This window comes from Lepidochelys kempii, chromosome 5 (assembly GCF_965140285.1).
Source record: "Lepidochelys kempii isolate rLepKem1 chromosome 5, rLepKem1.hap1, whole genome shotgun sequence".
Classification (NCBI taxonomy): Eukaryota; Metazoa; Chordata; order Testudines; family Cheloniidae; genus Lepidochelys; species Lepidochelys kempii.
Genome location: NC_136384.1, coordinates 40,025,887 through 40,047,329, shown reverse-complemented (window position 1 = coordinate 40,047,329; position 21,443 = coordinate 40,025,887). Strand labels below are relative to the sequence as shown.

The window sequence follows — 21,443 nt, the reverse complement described above, 5'->3', positions numbered from 1 at the left end:
GCCTCAGACCACTCCAGGAGAAACGTTGTGTTTCCTATAGAGAGGAGGTTTACGCTTATGGTGAGAATAACATTTGGCCATAGGAGTGAAGCTGTTAACTGTAAACTGTCTTCGTCCCAGAGCTTTTGACAGCCTTTTAGGTATCCTAGGCCAGGCCATGGATCTTTCTGAAGATAAGGACCAAGACACCTTAAACTTAATTTGAAGTTCTATGGAAAGCCAGGGCAGAGTGTGGAGGACAAATGTGATGTGTTCCTAGTAGCCTGTGTTGCTGAGGAGACATTCTGCAGCATTTTGTAGTAATTGGAGTATCCTAAGTGCTGCAGGTTACAGGTCCAAGTACAGTGTATTGCTGTAGTCCAGCAAGAGGTGGCAAAGGCATGAATAACTGAGGCTAGGTCTTCCTCTGGTAGGATGAGATGGAATCTCTTGGCCAAGCGAAGATGATAAAACACAGAAAGTGCTGCTCATGGCCATTGCGATGTGAGAGTTCACTGTCAGCGAGGAATCCAAGAGTATTCCTAGACCAGTGGTTCTCAACCCGGGGTACGTGCAAATGTCTTCCAGGGGGTACATCAACTCATCAAGATATTTCTCTAGTTTTACAACAGGCTACAGAAAAAGCACTAGCAAAGTCAGTACAAACTAAAATTTCATACAGACAACGACTTGTTTATACTACTCTATATAATATACACAAATGTAAGTACAATATTTATATTCCAATTGATTTATTTAAAAATTATATTGTAAAAATGAGAAAGTAAACAATTTGTCAGTAATAGTGTGCTGTGACACTTTTGTATTTTTATGTCTGATTTTGTAAGCAAGTAGTTGTTAAGTGAGGTGAAACTTGCGAGTATGCAAGACAAATCAGACTCCCAAAAGGGGTACAGCAGTCTGGAAAGGTTGAGAGCCACTGTCCTAGACTATAGTTTGAACTGACCAATTGCGGATGTGAGCCTTCACTCAAAGAAGAGTGCAACGTGACTGCAAATTCATTAAAATACTTTCTTCTGATCACCAACATCACCTTGGACCTCTGCAGTGATCAACATCGCTGACCATGAGAGACTGCCATCTCACCTGAGAGAGACTGCATGGGTCCAGGATAATGCACAAAAATGATCTGAGTCCTTCCTAGAGGGATGCACCCAAAGACTAGTGACAGGAAACTACATTATCACCACAATACCTTCATCTGTGGAATTCCACAAAGATCAATTCTTCCTTTGGTTCTTTTTAACATCTTTATGCAACCACTAGGTGAACTGGTCAGATGATGTGGACTCAAGTGCCAGTGATATGCAGATGACACACAGCTGTATTTATCCTTCACTACATATGACTGCCACCAAGATGGCCCATGAGATCAGCTCATGGATGAAGAACAGCTGAAGGAGACTAAACCTGATTCTCTTTTAAAATGCTCTGGCGTAAGAGGATAACAGCACATAAGGGGAGGTTACTTACTGTAACTGGAAGTTCTTCGAGATGTTTGGTCCCTATCAGGATTCCAGACATGGGTGCGCATGTGCACCATGAACCGGAGCAGGAACTGTTTTTTACTAGTGTCCACTGACGCACACATGCATCGTCCTTGTGTCTGAGTCCAAGGCTATAAGAGGGCATGCGAGTTGATACCACTCCAGAATCTCTCTTACCCACAAGTAATGGAGTCCACAGCGGAGGGGATGGAGGGCAGGTATTAGAATCCAAATAAGGACCACACATCTCGAAGAACATCTAGTTACACTAAGGAACCTTCCCTTCTTCATCGAGTGATGGTCTCTATATGGACATGGGTCCAGATGTGGGTGTGTAGAAAGCAGTGTTCAGCGTGGAGGCAGGTGCGTGCTTATTTGGCAACAGGATAAATCCTACTCCATTACACACTCCCTTCTGACAGACAGCAACAGCAGCAAGAGGCCAACTTCCTGGGAATTTAAAACTTTTGGAGAACTTCTAAAGATCATGTTACTAGAAACATTCCAAAAAATTTTCAAGCTACTATTCAGACGCTTGTTCTCTGACTGCCAAAATTAATCCTACATCATCTCCACTCTATCTTACATGATATGATTAAAAACTCAACATTTAATCTGCATTACAGGGTAGATCGAAATTGACAATTTTCTCTTAGTATTTTAAAATTGATTTTATCTATTTTAATTTTATTTCAATAAAAAACAATATCAAATTAAATTTGAAATGACTACCTCTATTACGGCCTACATTTAGTATAATTTATTAAAACAATTTAAATTAAATAAAAATAAAATTCACGCAGTCCATGTTTGCTGTGGATGTTTTAAAGAAAGTCAAACCACTGAAATGGTTTTGAAATTGAAGTCACTGGGTAAGCAAGCTGGAACCATAGTTTTCTGGAAAGTTAAACCATCTTTTGATGGCAGTAAATTCTATATAATAGCTTAAATAAGTGTGTATAGATAATATATCCCCCTGGTTAGCAAATTTGTACCAAATTAAGTATAAAGGGTTTATTTAATAGCAAATCAACATGTTTTAATGTTTGTACTATCCAGGGGTGAAAGTAACTTAAAAGGACTTAACTGTACGCAGGAGTCCTGAGCAGGGGCGTGGCCACAACCGGAGAAGGTGTGGTCTCAATCAGAAGAGGCTGGACCTTTAAAGATTTAAAGGCCCTGGGGCTCCGGCTGCGGTTGGGAGCCCCAGGGCCTTTAAATCACCCCTGGAGCTCCCAGCTGCAGAGGCGGCTGGAAACCCCGGGACTCAGGGGAGATTTAAAGGGCCCGGGGCGCCAGCCACCGCAGCAGAGCTCCGGGCCCTTTCAATTGCTGCCCCAGTCCGGCTGCCAGAGCCCCGGGGTAGCAGCGGCAGGGCTCAGGCGGTGCTTTAAAGGGCCGGGGCTCTCCGCAGCAGCAGGAGCCCCGGGTCCTTTAAATTGCTGCCCGAGCCCGGCTGCTGGAGCCCCAGGGTAGCGGTGGCAGGGCTTGAGCAGCGCTTTAAAGGGCCCAGGGCTCCTGCCGCTGCAGGGAGCTCCAAGCCCTTTAAAGCGCCTGAGCCCCGCTGCCTGAGCCCCAGGGTAGCGGCGGCAGGGCTCCGGCAGTTATTTAAAGGGCCCAGGGCCCTTGGCCGTTTAAATCGCCAGCCTGGGGAAGCTGGTCTGGTCCGGCATGGCATGGCGCCAGTACGCCATACCAGACAATACCAGCTTACTTTCACCTCTGGTACTATCCCATGAGAATCAATCTTTCTTTAGCAAAAGTACTGTAACTAGAAAGTACAAATTCAAAACAGGATAAAAATTAATTTAAATCAAGGTTTCCTGTTTGCTGATTTAGATCATTATTGATATCAGTGATTTAAATCAGTTTGATTTAAACCAATTCATCCTGTTACATTAACATTCTTTTTTGCATTTTATTTTTACAAAATATTAAAAACTTGTAAAAATAAAGGAAATATATGTGGTGTATTTGAATGTGCAATCATCTCTACCAACTGAAGATTTCAAACCAATGCTATGACAAAATTTGTCTTGAATTAACATCACACTGGGAATGTAAGGCTTAAAACACATCCAAGATTGAGAGCCAGGCTGTGGAAAGCCCACCAAAAACAAGCTCTGTGGAGTCCTCTATTCTTTCATGCTGGCTTTCTTCAGAGAAGCACAAAGGTGTGCGGCTCACGGGCTGCAGGTTGCCCACCACTGTTCTATGGACTCTGAGCTGAAGTAGCCGGGGCTAGCCTCTACAGAAGCAGCATGCCTTGCCTCTGAGTTGTCAGGTAAATAAATATTCAGACCCCCTACTCTCTCCAAAACACTTAGATAGCTTCCCACCCAAAGTTCTTTTACACAACCCTTGAGCAAGGGATCAGGAACTGGCCCACAGAGGGATTTTAAGTCTCAAAATTTTTTATATTTCTTACTCAAACATTTGTAAAATATAATCTTTTATATAGCCCATTTCCTGAAATACTTCACAGTCAGCTGGAGAAACAGCAACAAAGAAAAATTAAGAGGTAAGTGCAATAATCTATATAATTTTTACAATTGCAATTTACACAGACCATACATCCAAACTATGTATGACTTTGTGTTTCAGCTGACCTGTCCTAGATACACTCCCCGTATGTCATCAGTTTGAAAGGTTCAGTAGCAGTTGTGTTAGTCTGTATTCATAAAAAGAAAAGGAGGACTTGTGGCACCTTAGAGACTAACAAATTTAATAGAGCATAAGCTTTCGTGAGCTACAGCTCACTTCATCAGATGCATCGGGAGCTGTAGCTCATGAAAGCTTATGCTCTAATAAATCTGTTAGTCTCTAAGGTGCCACAAGTACTCCTTTTGTAAAAAAGAAACTTCACTTTATCTCATTGAAGCGCTGTAGTGCAATCTCTATCAGGAAAGAGGAATTTACAAATGTAGAATTATGTAAAAAAGAGTAATTGCACTGAACAATAAAACAATGTAAAACTTCAGAGCCTACAAGTCCACTCAGTCCTACTTCTTGTTCAGCCAGTCACTCGGAGTTGGGGGAGGACTGCAGTGGGGGGAAGTATGCAATAACTTGTGCAGGAGGAGGGTGAGTAAGGTGTCTTGCTGCTGCTTCTGGAAGGGTGGTTTCTGGTACTGGGCTCACCAGGCTCACCTCCTTTTACTGAGCTAGGTGGGCTCCCTTCAGCTGAGTGAACGGGAGTTGTGTGGGAGAAATCAGCCTCAGCCAGGGGAGGTGCTGAGCTTGGGGGTGGTTACTCCCTGAGTTTGGGATGGGGGCCAGTCCTAGCCCTGGGTGGCACGGGGCTTGTGTGGGGGAGAGTCAGCCCCCGCTGAGGGCAGCACGGGGCTTGGGGGGGGGGGGTAAGGGGAATCATAGAATATCAGGGTTGGAAGGGACATCAGGAGGTCATCTAGTCCAACCCCCTGCTCAAAAGCAGGACCCATCCCCAATTAAATCATCCCAGCCAGGGCTTTGGCAAGCCTGACCTTAAAAACTTCTAAGGAAGGAGATTCCACCACCTCCCTAGGTAACGCATTCCAGTGTTTCACCACCCTCCTAGTGAAAAAGTTTTTCCTAATATCCAACCTAAACCTCCCCCACTGCAACTTGAGACCATTACTCCTTGTCCTGTCCTCTTCCACCACTGAGAATAGTCTAGAACCATGCTCTCTGGAACCACCTCTCAGGTAGTTGAAAGCAGCTGTCAAATCCCCCCTCATTCTTCTCTTCTGCAGACTAAACAATCCCAGTTCCCTCAGCCTCTCCTCATAAATCATGTGTTCCAGTCCCCTAATCATTTCTGTTGCCCTTCGCTGGACTCTTTCCAATTTATCCACATCCTTCTTGTAGTGTGGGGCCCAAAACTGGACACAGTACTCCAGATGAGGCCTCACCAATGTCGAATAGAGGGGGATGATCATGTCCCTCGATCTGCTCGCTATGCCCCTACTTATACAGCCCAAAATGCCATTGGCCTTCTTGGCAACAAGGGCACACTGCTGACTCATATCCAGCTTCTCGTCCACTGTCACCCCTAGGTCCTTTTCTGCAGAACTGCTGCCTAGCCATTCGGTCCCTAGTCTGTAGCGGTGCATTGGGTTCTTCCGTCCTAAGTGCAGGACCCTGCACTTATACTTATTGAACCTCATCAGATTTCTTTTGGCCCAATCCTCCAATTTGTCTAGGTCCCTCTGTATCCTATCCCTGCCCTCCAGCATATCTACCACTCCTCCCAGTTTAGTATCATCCGCAAATTTGCTGAGAGTGCAATCCACACCATCCTCCAGATCATTTATGAAGATATTGAACAAAACCGGCCCCAGGACCGACCCCTGGGGCACTCCACTTGACACCCAGCTGCGAACAGATCAGCCCGAGCTGCGAACAGCACAGGGCTTGGGCAGGGGGATCAGCCCCAGCCCCGGGCAGCATGGGGCTCAGGGGTTGGGGTCTGCCCCTGAGCTCAGGATGGGGGTCAGTCTCAACCTTGGGCGGCACAGGGGAAGGGGTCAGCCCCAGCTCCGGGAGGCATGGGGAAGGCGGTTCAGGTGAGCCCTGCAAGGGAAGGGGGCACTCTGGCAAGCCCCTGGCCGTCCTGTTTTTACTTTAAAAATGCAGGGACGAGAACTACTTTCTCAAAGTGAGCTGAATGATTAAAGGTGTTATTTACTGTACTGAGAAAATTTAATAAAACTCCGATGTATAAAGGAAGAAAGGTGTACATTAATTTTTACAAAAAAAATAAAAAGTAGCCATCACATATGCATTGAAAAGCATTAGATCAAAAGTGAAGGTCTTCAGGAAGGTCACCCTTCTGTGTACACATCAGTCATCTGTAAATATTTTATACCTTTCTGCTCATTTAGCAGGTATATTTAAACAATGAATATTCACCAGAGCTACACTTGCTTCATACCACATCTTAACAAACTTGTATCAACAAATTATGTAAACAGCCAAGATACAAAGAAAGATTAGGGTGCTTACCTGTTATGAGAGACCTGTAGCTCTGCTAATAGCTGATTTTTAAACCACTGATCAAAATCCACACTGTCAAATAGCTCATAAGCTGCCAGCCCAACTGCATTGTAGACTAGAGAAAAACAGAGAAATTAGATTTTGCTCTAGTCAAACTTTGTTAAAATTCTAAAAACTAAAATTGAATAAATGTTGAAAATTATGTTTAAATCACTTTTGTGCAGTAAGGAATATTATCCAATGTTTATATTCTGAAAATTAAGAAATTTAAAAAGGAGTATTTGAGTAAAACAATGACAAAACCTTACAAAACTTCCCTCAGAGTTCTCTTTAGTTACAAATAAATTCAGTTCTCCTGAGAGGGGTGTCATGTAGTGTTCAGAGCAGTTAAAGGAGTCAGGAACTCCACAGCTCTAAACCTAACTCTACCAATGATTCCATCAGATGCCTTAGATAAGTCATCTGTCCTGCTCTCAATTTCCTTGCTTGTGAAATGGAAAGAACATCTCCCTCACAGAAATGCTGCAGGATTAAATTTTTGCAAAAGTACTGAAAAGTACTATATTATTATATACCCTATTTCTAAAATTCTTGCCTATAGTTTCTGCTGTTTGAACTGCTCAAACTCAGGTCTATGAAAAAATAATTTTGATTCTGTTTTTCAAAATGTCAAAATTACATCTCACAAATTCTTCTCAGACACTTTATAGAACTCAGGCACATATGTAAACAGCTTTGTTCCTTAAAAGGCAAAGTGAAATTTAATTTACCAGCATCTTTAATCAGTAGAGCATTAGTATCTTCCACATTTGTAGGTCCTGCAATAAAATTAAAATAAAAGCAATTATACAAAAAACGCATTAACTAAACAAACAATGTAAGACCCATGGATATTTCAGTGAAGTAGTACATAGCAAAGAATCGAAATATACATGCCTCTTTATAAATACACACCTAAAAGTAATGCATCCTGTATTTAAAAAAGTACAGCATTGTTATGCTGATGCTTTTGGTTTTTTCAAACCTCTAAGAGAGGACCCGTTCTGATTAAGAGAATATACTGCATATCAAGAATATTTCTGTGCCTTACTGAAATACTGAATTTGTGATTGCAAAGTATCTACAATATGTTCATTGAAGAAAGCAAAGGAAATTAAAATCATTATTGTACCACACTTTGTCATCTTGGCAGTTGTAGTTAATTACATTTATCATAAAATATGCGGCTACAGAGTACTCACAAAAGGTAAGTATTTTATTTTAAAAAAACCTCTGGAAAAAAAATAGGAATTGGTAAAGAATGGCCATCAAGTAATGACTATTTGCAGAAAATGTGACCACCTGGTTATTTCTACACATTACATAAAAAAAAGACAGTTACCTTTTCTGTAATTGGTGTTCTTCGAGATTGTTGCTCATGTCTATTCCACAATAGCTGTGTGTGCTTGCCACGTGCACCAGTGCCGGAAGTTTTTCTCCTAGCAGTAACCCTTGAGTGGCGCTTCCATGGAGCAGTATAAGGGGAGCTGAGCACTCCCCACACCCTCAGTTTCTTCTTGCCAGACAACTCAGACAGAGGGGAAGGAGGGTGTGATGTAGAATAGACATGAGCAACACATCTCGAAGAACACCAGTTATGGAAAAGGTAACTGTTTTTTCTTCAAGTGATTGCTCATGTGTATTCCACAATAGGTAATTCCAAGCTATATCTGTTGGAGGTGGGTAGGAGTTCACAAGTTCCCAGGATGGAGGACAGCCCTGCCGAACCCGGCGTCGTCCCTGGTTTGGGAAACAATTGCACTGTGCAAGGTGAACGTGTGAATCAAAGACCACATGGTGGCCCTACAAATGTCCTGGATTGGGATGTGGACCCTGAAGGCAGGCAACAAGGCCTGCACCCGAGTTGAGGGTGCCCTCACGATGGGTGGCGGGGGGACAGCCACCAGCTCATAGCAGGAGCGGATGCGCAAAGTGATCCAATTGGAAAGCTGCTGAGTGGAAATCGGCTGGCCTCTCGTGCACTCAGCCGAGCCAACGAACAGTTGCGAGGACTTTCTGAAAGGCTTGGTCTGCTCGAGGTAGAAAGCCAAAGCCTGCCGCACATCGAGCATGTGGAGACGGCGCTCCTCATTGGACAAGTGAGGCTTGGGGCAGAGGACCGGTAGAAAAATGTCCTGATCCATGTGGTAGGTTGAGACCACCTTTGGGAGGAACGCGGGATGTGGGCGGAACTGGACCTTGTCCTTATGAAAGACTGTTTGGCGGCTCAGAGGTCAGGGCTCTGAGACTCGCCTGGCCAACGTGATTGCAACCAGGAAGGTCACCTTCCACAAGAGGTGAGACCAGGAACATGTGGCCAGAGGTTCAAACGGGGGCCCCATGAGACGAGCCAACACCAGGTTTAGGTCCCACTGAGGGACCGGGGGTCTAGAATACGGAAAAAGACAGTCCACACCCTTCAGGGACCAGCCAGGCATAGCATGGGAAAATACCATGTGCCCTTGCACCAGTGGATGGAAGGCTGATATGGCTGCCAGGTGCACCTTGATTGATGAGGGCGCCTGGCCCTGGGCCCTCAGGTGGAGGAGATAATCAAGGATAAGGTGGACTGGCGTGGCCATCGGAGAGAGACCCTGGTCCACTGCCCACCTAGAGAAACAGGACCACTTCGCCAAATAAGCACAGTGAGTGGAGGGCTGTCTACTTTCGAGGAGGACATGCTGAACCTTTTCTGAGCACGTGCTTTCCTCTCCGCCTAACCACTGAGCAGCCACGCCACGAGGTGAAGCGCCGCTAGGTTGGGATGGAGGAGGCGGCCCTGGTCTTGAGGGAGAAGATCCAGGCGGAGCAGCAACGGCCATGGGGGAATGCTGCCTGGGCCACGTCGGGGCAATCAGGAGGACCTGGACCTTGTCCATCTTTACCTTCTCCAGGACCCTGCTGATTAGAGGGAACGGGGGAAAGGCGTAGAGAAGTCGACCTGACCAGGACAGGAGAAAGGCATCGGAGATAGCACCCCCCCCGGAGCAGAACTGGGGGCACTGCCAGTTCTTCCGAGTTGCAAATAGGTCCACCTGGGGAGTTCCCCGCCTTCAGAAGAGCTGGTGGTCCACTTCCGGGTGGAGGGACCACTCATGTTGCGAGGAAAAGTCCCTGCTCAAACAATCCGCCCTCCCTTCCCTGCTCAAGCGATCCGCCCGGTAGGTGGAAGGCCTTCAGGTGGATGTCCTGGGCTATACAGAGGTCCCACAGCCTGAGGGCTTCGTGGCAGAAAGCAGAGGATTGGGCCCCGCCTTGCCTGTTGATATAGAACATCGAGGCCATGTTGTCTGTGAGGATCCTTACTATCTTGCCCTCCAAGTGCGAGCAGAAGGCCATGCACGCCAGCCGCACCGCCCTGAGCTCCTTGACATTTTTATGTAGGGTCAGGTCTTGAGCCAACCACAGGCCCTGGGTCTGAAAGCTCCCCACATGCGCCCCCCAACCCAGGTCCGACACATCGGACAACAGCTCCAACGACGGGGCCCTGTCCTTGAACAGGACCCTTTGAGCATGTTGTTTGGGGCAGACCACCACTGTAGGGAGGTGATCACAGAGTCTGGCACGGTGAGAACCTTGTCCATCCTGTCTGTGGCCTGGGAGAACTTCGAGGCCAACCAGAGCTGGAGGCCATCCTGAGTCTGGTGTGACGGACCACGTACGTGCACACCAACTTGCGTCCCAAGAGTTGCAGGAAAATCCTGGCTGTTGTCACCGTGAACCTTGTGACTGAGTCGATGAGACCTTTCAGGGTCTCGAATCTGTCTGGCAGGAGAGAGGCCCTGGCCAACACTGCATCCAGGAGCGCCCCGATAAACTCTATGCATTGGACTGTTACTAACGTGGACTTGGTGTTGTTTACCAACAGGCCCAAGGTGGTGCATGTGGATAGGAGGAGCACCATGTGATCCCTCATCTGTGACCGGGAGGTGCCCTTGACAAGCCAATCATCCAGATAGGAAAATATCTGGACCCCCTGCAGTTTGAGGTAGGCCGCTACCACCGACATGCATTTTGTAAACACCCTGGGAACAGTGGACAGACCAAACAAGAGGACTGTGAATTGGTAATGATTCTGTCCCACCACAGAACGGAGGAAGCACCTGTGCCCCTCGAATATGTGGATGTGGAAGTATGCGTCCTGTAGATCAAGGGCAGCATACCAGTCCTCCGGATACAGGGAGGGGATGATGGAGGCCAGGGAGACCATGCGGAATTTGAGTTTCACCATGTACTGGTTCAGACCTCGCAGGTCCAGGATGGGCCTGAACCCCCCTTTGGCCTTCGGAATAAGGAAATAACGGGAGTAATACCTCTTGCCATGAACTCCTCGGGCACCGCCTTTATCACTCCTAGTCCTAGGAGCCACCCCACCTCCTGCTCAAGCAGAGCTTCGTGCGAGGGGTCCCCCAAGAGGGATGGGGGCAGGGGCGTTGTTGGGCGGGAGGAAGTAAACTGGAGGATGTAACCCCGGGAGATGGTGTTGAGGACCCATCGGTCCAAGGTTAGCCATGACCATTCTGGGAGGAAAGCACACAATCAGTTGGAGAAGGGTAGCTTTATTGGATCCCTGGTGAGGACTGGCGGGGTGCCCCCAAGCGTCCCGTCAAAAACGCCTTTTCCCTGCCTGCCTGCCCTTGGAGGACCCAGGCTGGGGGGCAGGCCGAGACTGCCTCTGAGGCATCTCTTATAGTCCTGCTGCTTCTTATGGGCGGCCCCATACTCTGGGAGGGCGGCCTGGGCGGGAGTCTGCTGTGGCTTGAACTTAGGTTTTGCCGGAGCCGGGACATAGAGGCCCAGAGTCTGGAGGGTCGTGCAGGAGTCTTTCATGCCATGCAGTCTTGTATCTGTTTCCTCCGCAAACAGAGCTTTCCCATCAAATGGGAGATCCTGCATGGAAGACTGCGCCTTGCTGGAGAGCCCAGAGAGCAGGAGCCACGTCCGCAGCATCCGAGGCTGCCTGCAGGGACTCCCTAGTGGCCGCTGCCCCTTCCTCCACTAGCGCTTTGAACTCCTTCCTATCGCGCTCCTGGAGTGAGTCCTCAAACTTGGGCAGGGAGCCCCACAGATTGAATTCGTACCAGCTCAGGAAAGCCTGATGATTTGCCACTTGTAACTGGAAGCTCGAAGACTAATACATTTTGCTTCTGAAAGAGTCCAGTTTCCGAGAGTCTTTGTTCTTTGGGGTCAGAGCTGGCTGACCCTGCCGTTCCCTGTGGTTGACTGACTCGACTGACCAATGAGGCTGGAATTTGCCACAGGGCATTTGAAATCTTAGCCACCCCTTCATGGAGGGGCAAGGCCACCCTACCCAGTGCTGACAGGGACAACACGTTAAACAGGGAGTCTGAGGGCTCCTCCATCTCCTCTGCTTGGAGGTGGAGGCTTGCTGCCACCCTCTTTAAGAGTTCTTGGTGGGCCCTGAAGTCCTCCTGTGGGACAAAGGGGGATGGGGCTGCAATTGCCTCCTCCGGGCGGTGCAAGGAGGCTGGTGTGGTTCTCTGGGTGTCATCCGGCATCAGAGGGTCCACCACCTGGTCAGAATCCAGGCACGGTGCCGAGGACCTATGTCCCACCGACTCCTTTCTTGGGAGTCTTAAAAAAAAAAAAAAAAATGCCGACTGTCTCTCTGAAGCTCCAGCCACTGAGCAGGCTCCCACCAGGGGCTGCACTGGAGACCACGGTGCCCACTGGTACCACTGGGCCGCTCATGATGCTCGGTGCCCCTGCACCTGCTGTTGCACCAGCTGTTTGGGTTGGCTGGCCTGGCCCATCGAGGGATGGCTACGACTGGAGACCGGGCTGGCATAAAATCTGCTGCTTTCACTGGACCGGAAGGAGTGGCAGTGCTGGGATCTACAAAGGCCATGGGACCGCGATCTTGACGTGGAGGACCGGTACCGACGGTAACAGCTGCTCCGCGAAAGGCCTCAACGGGCGGACCAGCGACGGCGAGATGATGGCGATCGACACCCAGGGCTGCAATGTCTTGGCGGAGACTTGGAGTGGGAGTCCAAGTGGGAACAGCGTCGACAACCATGCCATGACCAACTGCAGTGCCCTCTCCGAGACGAGGACTGTTGGTGAGGCCTGCTGCGGTCCCGTCAATATTCGCTCCTTGAGGACGAGCGGTGCTGAGAGTCCCGGCCGGACAGAACCCAGCCAAACAGTCTGGTCAGCATTGAGAGCGATCCACATGGACTCTGCCCCGAGCGGTTGCTGGGCGATGAATGGAGTCAGGAACGTTCCCTCGACTGAGACCGGTACTGGGCCGGAGGAGACTGCAGAGATCCCAGAGGTGGCTTGCCTCTGGAGCATGGGGCTGACATCGGCGGTGCTCCGGGCACCAGCATGGACATAACGTCCTGAGCCACCTGGAGGGCTTCAGGCGTGCATGGCATCCAGAGAGGCCTGTTCTGAAGGGGCCAGGCTACTCCACTCAACATGAGTCGGAGACCTGGGGCCCAGCTGGGATCGAGGACTGCCCGACATGGGCCTAGCCTCTGTCCCAGACTTCCCTCGGTGCCGCTGTGAAGAGGGAGTCTTCCTGGCCCTCTTGGCGTGCCCCGCGGAGGGGGAGCAGTGCCAACTGGTCAATGGCACCGGAGGGTCGCCACATACCGACACCGTGGTGCTGGGTACCGGTTCTGAGTGGTGTGCTGGAGCCGGGGTCAGCACCGATTCCATCAGGGTGGCTCGGATCCTAATGTCCCTTTCTCTTTTGGTCTGAGGCTTAAACGACTTGCAAATCTTGCACCTTTCGCTGATATGGGTTTCTCCCAAACAGAGCAAACAGTCTGCATTCGGGTCACTTCTTGGCATAGAATGCCTACAAGAGCCGCACAACTTAAACCCCAGGGCGTGGGGCATGCCCCAGCCCGGGCTCACTGACTAAACTAACTCAACAGCTAACGAACTACAGGTACTAACACTGAATGAATGAACAATTCTGGGGATGAGCTACAGCAAAGCTGGAGCAGAGCAGTTCGGATGCACCTTCACTGGCGGCAAGAAGGAACTGAGGGTGGGGAAAGCATGCAGCTGGCCTTATACCACACCAGGCAGGCGCCACTCCAGGGACCGCGGGTAAGTGCTAGGGGAAAAACTTCCAGCACCTGTGCACGTGGCGAGCATGCGCACCTATTGTGGAATACACGAGCAATCACTCGAAGAACTGTTTGTTATATAATTAAATGTAATAAAGTTCTAACAAGTTAAACATTTAATTTTGACTTTTTTATGCTTTAAACAATTTTGGCAATGGTAATTCCCATGCTCACAATACTTGAGACCTCAAAAATTTCAGGTGTATTTACAGCTAATAATGTGGAGGCCCTACCTTGGGAACCCAAAAAAGCTTTTGGCAGAGGAGTGACGAACATTTCCAGATTTTTACCTTAGGGAGTCTAATTTTGTCACCTCCGTGCTAGAAACCTGTAATTCCTACAGTACCAAAGCATTCAAACAATCTAAGATCTTAAATATCCAAGGTCTGTGCATAGAAGTTGTGTCTGGATGTAAAATCTATTCCTCGGGTAAGAAGTATTTCGTTATTTCTATTTATTTAGAATTCAATATCCATTACTCTAGGTACATATTAAAAATATATCCTAAAAATCCATAACATAGTTTTGGACACTGATCCAGGTTGCAAGTTGAGACTGATGGGGAAGAAATAGAGGCAGCTCCCTCTAATAGCTCTGATGTCCACCTTCTGAGGTTATTGAGATCATATGGTATTCTCTGGCACTCCTTTGTGAAAAACTTTGGGGATTGGAAAAAAACAGGGAAAATGCTGAAGGACATCCCCTCACTATTAAACTCTAGTCTTTCGGGAAAGCGTCCATTGATACTCTTTGACAACTTCCTGCTCGGAAGCAGAACTAGTGACATTTATTGTTGTTTTCTATGGCAAAAAAGATCAATTTCCAGGAAATCTCAGAATAGGCATTGTCGCTAGGTCTAAGAACAAAACTATGTCAGTAGAAACTGAATTAACCTATCTGTAGTAAAGAGAGTGCAGCCCTTTCACAATCTTCAAAACCTATCAATCCAACATAATGAAATAACAAGCCAAGGAGAAAGAAAGATGTGTTAATTCCCCAAGAAGTGGGAAATGGAAAGTAATTGGGTTGTGAAAATTGATTCTCGGGTTTTACGGTTCATCTCTCAAAATCTGTGTTTGGCTAGGAATGAAGCAGATAGAGCTAGCAATAAGGCCCAACTTCTGCAATCATCCATTAAAATGTCTTGACTCCTGATCACACAAAGACAACTGATTGCTTGGGTCTACAGGGTAGACAGGTCTACAGACTCTTAAACTGTGGTCTATGGATCACTGCTAGTCTGACGAGAGAGCTGGTTGATCACCAACAGGCTCCTGCTCCTCCTTTCCAACTATTAAATAGCACTGAAAGACAGCTAACCATATACAAATATTTTTCTTTCTTTATGTGCCATAAGGAATTGTTGTCAATATCACAAACTTTTTATGATGCAAATAAGAATGGAGGTGATCCACAAGAACCTCTTCAATAAACTATGATGCACACTATGGGGGAAAACAGAGTACACGGGGTAAAAACAAAAGTTACCATCATGAAAAGTATGGTGAGGCCTGCTAACACCTTTAGGTTGACTGTGAAACTCAGAGACTGAGCTGCAGTCCTGGTTATTTTCAGATTGGCCAAGAGGACCTCTGTCTAACTGAAAAGGATTGAACTTTTCTAACCGAAGATTCTTCACCTCAGCTAGAACATCTGGGATGATTGCAAAGCTCTGGCATCATCTCCTTTAAGTATATTCTGTGGCTTCTGCAGTGATGTCAGACACATCATAAACTCTTTCGGAGTATTTAAACAAATGAAGGACTTCTTAGTAAGCCCCTTGTAAAATAACTTACGGGACTTATGAAGGTGGTCAGCAACTGTAGAAAATCCTACGAGTTCTAAATCCTCACTAAAGAACAGACCTTGCTCCAAATTTTGCCCCAGCTAAAGAAATCTAACCATAAACACTGAATAACCTCCTTTTCAGCCCTGAAACCCTACGTTGTTGATATAGTTATTAAAGACACCATACAGTCTAGGTCCATGAAAACAAAAATTCATAATATTTCCTTTCTGTAAATATACCCTTCATTTTTATCACAATATACTTACAAAACATCTCCAATATCATTTAGAAATATTTGAAAAATGGGGAAAATATTTTACGATACAAATTTAGAGTTCACAAATACATAAACATTAGGATTAATATACAGTCTGCACAAAATGAAATAGATAGAAATTCCAGTATATTAAAAATATTTTTAAAATCTTACCTTGTAGACTGTGAACCATTTCTAAAAGCACAGGAGTAAGGGTCTGATTATATTCATGGAAAATATCAATAAAAAGAACCTCTGTGCATGGCTGAAAAAGTAAAACAAATCTGTTATAAAAACCTAAATAAGACAAGTCTAGCCTAGTTCTAAGATACAGTAAAATAAATACATTTAAACTACTAAATAGCTCATAAGGAAAAACACTCCAACACTACAATTTACTGAAAGTAACTTTGTCACAATATGGCATGTTCAATTAGAGCAAGATTTTGATACAGTCATATCACATTCACAATGTAAGGTTTACATTCTAAGTTTGCTGATCAGTTACTAAATAAATCAGAAAATAACGGAGAGAAATATAATTAGCCAATTTTTATTCCTATAGCATGCATAACAAACAAGTTACACCTTTATACTAGATTTCCAATATTTAACAAAGCTACCCAAAATGTATTCTTCAGGTCTCTCTGCTCTATTTTCACTTAGCATATATTTTTCAGTTCTTTGCTACTAATGTCTTGCATACAGTAGATCTTTACACAAGTGGCTCTTAAACTGTGGTCTATAGATTACTGCTCATCTGTGGAGAGAGCTGGCTGATCACAAAGAGACTCCTGCGTCTTCTTTCCAATTGTTAAAATGAATTAAAAGACAGTTAACAATATACAAACATTTTTTCTTTTCCCATGTACAAGGTATTGCTGTCAATATCACATGAATGTTATACGATTGCAAATAAGAATGGAGGTGATACACAAGAATTTCTAATACAATGTGGTGCGCACTATGGGGGGGAACAATAGGATAATCCCAGTTCTCACAGCAATTTAAAACCAAGACTTTTTGCAATTTTAGTGTTGTGTATATATTTAAATTGAAGTAGAGGGAATCAAGATATTAGTAAAATTTTACATACATAAGGATATAAGCTGCCTCCTTTAGTGTATTTTGGACTCCAATAAAAAGCACAGAGTACAACCCTGTGTGCCCAGCAAGTCCCGTGTACCAGTATTAAGTGACCAATGAATATGGAATATCTGTTCTTGAAACAACACACTGCTCTCATTTCTACAACCAAAGGAGAACGATAAATGAAACAATGAACTGAGGAAGAACAGGGCAGAACTGTTTAGGGAGGGACCAAAAAGAGCTCTTTGCAGCCCTCATTCTAATAACAATCTAATTCAATTCTCTTCCTTTCTAGGAAAACAGAGTAGAGGTCCCGGAGGAAGTGTTCTGAGTTACGCATGAACATCCAGGCTCCTAAGTGTAGTACCCAAAACTGGAGTTCAAAGAGCAGTATGGATTGAAATTTCCCTTAATACAGTGGGATAACTGGGAAAGCAGTTTCCTAGCAGCCAGCTGTAAGCCAGGACTGTATAAGGCATGCTGGAAGACAAGTTTATATAAATCCGGCCCTCACCCCAGAAAATGGAGAGTGTTAGAGGAAGCCAGAGAAGCTATGGAATCACTCTTTGAAGAAGGGAAAGTAAAATTAATATTTGTTTGGTGTGTTTGTTCCACATAATGGTCTTTTTGACCAAGGAAAGGACTGTAAAACAGGGATATTAACTCCAGAATCTGGCAAGAGCTGATGTAGAGGAGGCTGGAAAAATACCACTAAAAGCCTCCACTAAACAGTCATGAAATGTACCTAACTAATCTAAATTAATGTGTAATCTTAATAATGTAACTGTGCCCTACTCCCATTGCTTAGCCCTTTATGTTTCTAATCACCATCAGTTTTATTTCATGTTTTGATCTAGACTGCATACTCTATAGAGCAGAGCTTTCTCTATGTTTTGTAAGGAACCTGGCACATCTTTCAGCATGGTACAAACATTAAATAAAGTTTTCTAAAATTCTCTGACTTGTTTTGCTCAAGTGTGTTATGTATATAAACCAACAGGCTTAAAGAAAAAATATATAGAAAAACGTGTGTGTGTGTGTAAAATGTACACATACACACACAGTTTCTGTCTTTTTTTGTTAGTTTGTTTTATACAATGAGGTGTCAAAGGACACAGTGTATGCTCTTTTGTCTTCCAAGACAGCATACGCAACCCCTACTGACGTATGCTCTATATTATGCCTTTTTGTATCATCATGCTTTTGAAATCAAAGGATACACCTTTGAAAGCTACAGATGCTGACCCGCGGAAATGTTACATTCTGTAGGGGGTTTTGGTTTTTAAATATGTGCATCTTCTTCCTCTGATCTTGTTTGTTACAATAGTTTGGTTTTAAAAAATGTAACACTTGAAAATGTTACGCCAAAGAATCTCAGGAACCTTTATTTAGGTATTTATTTTACAGCACTCAAAGATGTGCTAAATGTCTCAAAGAACAGAGAAAGGTAGGTCTCTGACCTAGAATTTTTACATAAAACATGAAAAATATGATAAAGAAATTACCTTCACTCACTCAATATTTTTACAGTACTGTATAGAATATCAACTCCACCTCTTTTACCAAAGCACACTGTACACTTACTTTCTAGTGTATTTAAGACTAAACATTAGTCAATATCTTAACACAAATTCAAATATAATGCTACAGTTTGAAGTTCACAGTAACTAAGTTCAGATTCTTCTGCAAATGTTGGTTTATACTTTTTTAATAAATGCCATACAGGCCACTCAGCAAAGGCATGAAGAACAACTTTTCTTTTTAATCAATCTTTTTTCATTCAAATTGAAATACTTACTCTGAGACTGTATTTCCAAGAATCTCCTCCTGTCTCCTCTACAGCTACAGTCCATAAAGAAAACAAGAAAACATTACATAAAAATACAGCGAGTATTTTAGTTATGATTTTAAACAATATTAGTGACTTATTTAATCAGTATGAAAACATTATGGATAGGTAAACATTATGAGTTACTGCACATCTCTGGTTATGTAGAGAATCTCAAGAATGTAATCTCTCTATACAAGACTGTACAAAGAAAAATGTCAGCCACTTTCTCCTGTGGATCTTACTATGAGCATTTTTTAATGCACTGTCCAAAGGGAACAGGTAGTAATAAATATCTTAATAAAATTAGATGAAAATACAATGTAATTTCTTACTGAAGCCTTCTGGGTCCTCTTCCCACATTGTCAATTCTTCCTCTGTTAGCAGGAAATAGTGAGAGACTAATCTCCTACATATCTCCATTAATGTTGGGTATGTGAAGAATGATGTCTTTATCTTATGTGCTTCAAGAGTTTCAGGACTGCTATCTGTAATAGTAATACACAATTACTATTCCATGACTTAACATTATACCAGAATCCTATTAATCAATAAAGAAAAAAAATGCTGGACAGAAGACTCTCATACTGAAAGGAACAATTACTTCTCCATATTGACTTAAAGACACTTTCTTATAAAGCACCTAAAACTGTTTAGCAAGTAAGATTGTTCTATCAGCTGAAAATATTGGTGAAAGTGATGCCTCATAAAATAAGCCCTGACTGCTAATTAAATTATTCGGATTAATAGTCTTTTTTGTTGTTGTTCTTCATAACTGAAAGATTCTACCCTCAGAAAAGACCGTCATCCTATCCTGTCAGGAGCCACCATCTTTCCTAAGTCAGCTTGGCTCCACTGTGACTGGAAACAAACACTAGGAGGCCATTCTGAAAGAGGACATTTTTGTTAGTGGGTAGCCCTACAGCTACATCATCACTGAGAATAATATAAAATGACAGCTATTGTGAAAGAGGGCAGTTTATTGTGGAATTCTCAGAAGAAGAAAAATATCCTTCATCTTTGATAAAAATTAAAATTTCAGATATGAAGAATACACGCAAAAAATGACCATTAAGCCTAAAATAATTATTGAATTGTACTAAGTCACGAGATTCCAGTGAGTTTCAACTACATGTGAAGTTTGAAAAGTTTAAGTTGCTCCATTATTAAGATCATTCAGGACATAAAAATGGCCTGACAGGATGCTAAATTTCTTAAGTAACCAACTTTTTTAACTAATTTTAATCCAAACTAATTAACAGGCTTACTTTTAAATTCTCAGAAAATTCATCTGGTGCCCAAAGAGTAAGTGCTGTAATTTTTAGCAGGATACATTGTATTCTTCGTACATAAAGTGTTTTAACTCCTCCTTTAATTCCAAAAAGTAAATCATAATTATGGAACTGCGAGTAGCATTTCCATAATAATTAATTCTCTGTTCATAGTTCATAATCCAAAATGTTACAATTTGTTCATTGACATTTTAATACCTGCGACAAGAATATCAAAAAACAATTGAAGATCTGCAGTTCATCCCGCAACATATTTTTAAGTACTGGATTTGATAATCTGAATTAAAATCATTAGAATTTCTGAACTTCTTGAAAAATGTAGTTCCATCACTGGATTATTTTAATTTGGAAAGGAAAATTACATACTGTGTCAGGATCAGGTCAATGGTTACAGGAGAGTGATAGAAGGTAGATACATTAGCCCCCAATTAAGCAGGTCCCTTTTCCCTAAGATAATGGGCTGTTCCAGAACAATCAGGAAGTTGCTGGAACCAATTATGTCAGGCCGGCTAATTCGGACACCTGAAGCCAATTAAGAAGCTCTTAGAATCAATTAGGACAGGTAGGCTAATCAGGGCATCTGGCTTAAAAAGGACCTCACTTCAGTTAGTGAGGTGCATGCGAGGAGCTGGGAGCAAGAGGTGCACAAGGAGCTGAGAGCGAGAAGGCGTACTGTTGGACAACTGAGGAGTACAAGCGTTATCAGGCATCAGAAGGAAAGTCATGCAGTGAGGAAAACAAAGGTGCTGGGAGGAGGCCATGGGGAAATAGCCCAGGGAGCTGTAGCTGTCACACAGCTGTTACAGGAAACGCTGTAGACAGTTGCGATCCACAGGGCCCTGGGCTGGAACCCGGAGTAGAGGGCGGGTCCAGATTCCCCCCATCTTCCCAACTCCTTATTTGATACCAGAGGAGTTGACCTGGGACTGTGGGTCCCACCAGAGAGGAAGGTCCTTGGCCTGTCCCCCGACCCACTAGGTGGGTCAGCAGAAACTGTGGGGATTGTTCTCCTCCCTTTTTCCCATGCTGGCCAGTGATGAGGTTAGCTGAGTGAACAGCAGGTTTGAGCCACTAGCAAAAGTGACCAAACTGAAGGCTGCCGTGAATCTCTGAGGGGAGCAAAATCCGCCAATAAGCGCAGAACCCACCAAGGCAGAGGAGGAACTTTATCACAATACTTTTTTTCTGAATCCAATTAGATGCTGGTGTCTCATCATATGCAAACATGAAACTAAAACTAAAATTAAGTAATCTTTATAGACAGATGTGTTTCAACACTAAGGAAAGTAATTGTAACTATCCATGCATTAGATTAAAAAAATTTTAGCTCGAACCAGCCTCTTGTGAAACAACCATAGAGTCAGAATTGCAGAAAAAGTAATTGCATTCAACAGCATGCTGAAACTTTTACTTTGATTCTGTAGCTCAGACAGTACTGCTGTGAACTATGGTACACAGTAGAAACATTCTTTTATTAGACATTTTCCTAGCAAAGGAAAAAGACATCACTGAGTTTGATGAACCATAAATTAACTTGGCCCTTGAACTAAATACGGGCTCTTTATTTTATATGGTTAATG

The 21,443-nt window shown here is 44.3% G+C and overlaps 1 protein-coding gene across 4 annotated transcripts in view; it reads right to left on the bottom strand.

The window, feature by feature from the left end:
* The window catches only part of IPO11 (importin 11), a 295,012-nt gene that overhangs the window by 206,464 nt on the left and 67,105 nt on the right, over positions 1-21,443 (bottom strand). For all 4 annotated transcript variants that reach the window (XR_012158885.2, XM_073344033.2, XM_073344034.2 and 1 more), the window contains exons 12-16: positions 18,907-19,059; positions 18,542-18,585; positions 15,829-15,919; positions 7,235-7,282; positions 6,474-6,579 (exon numbers count right to left, since the gene is read on the bottom strand). Coding sequence is in view for 3 of the 4 variants with exons in the window: in XM_073344033.2 (XP_073200134.1) it covers positions 6,474-6,579; positions 7,235-7,282; positions 15,829-15,919; positions 18,542-18,585; positions 18,907-19,059 (442 nt within the window). In the remaining variant the exon portion in view is untranslated. The remainder of the gene's footprint in view (positions 1-6,473; positions 6,580-7,234; positions 7,283-15,828; positions 15,920-18,541; positions 18,586-18,906; positions 19,060-21,443) is intronic.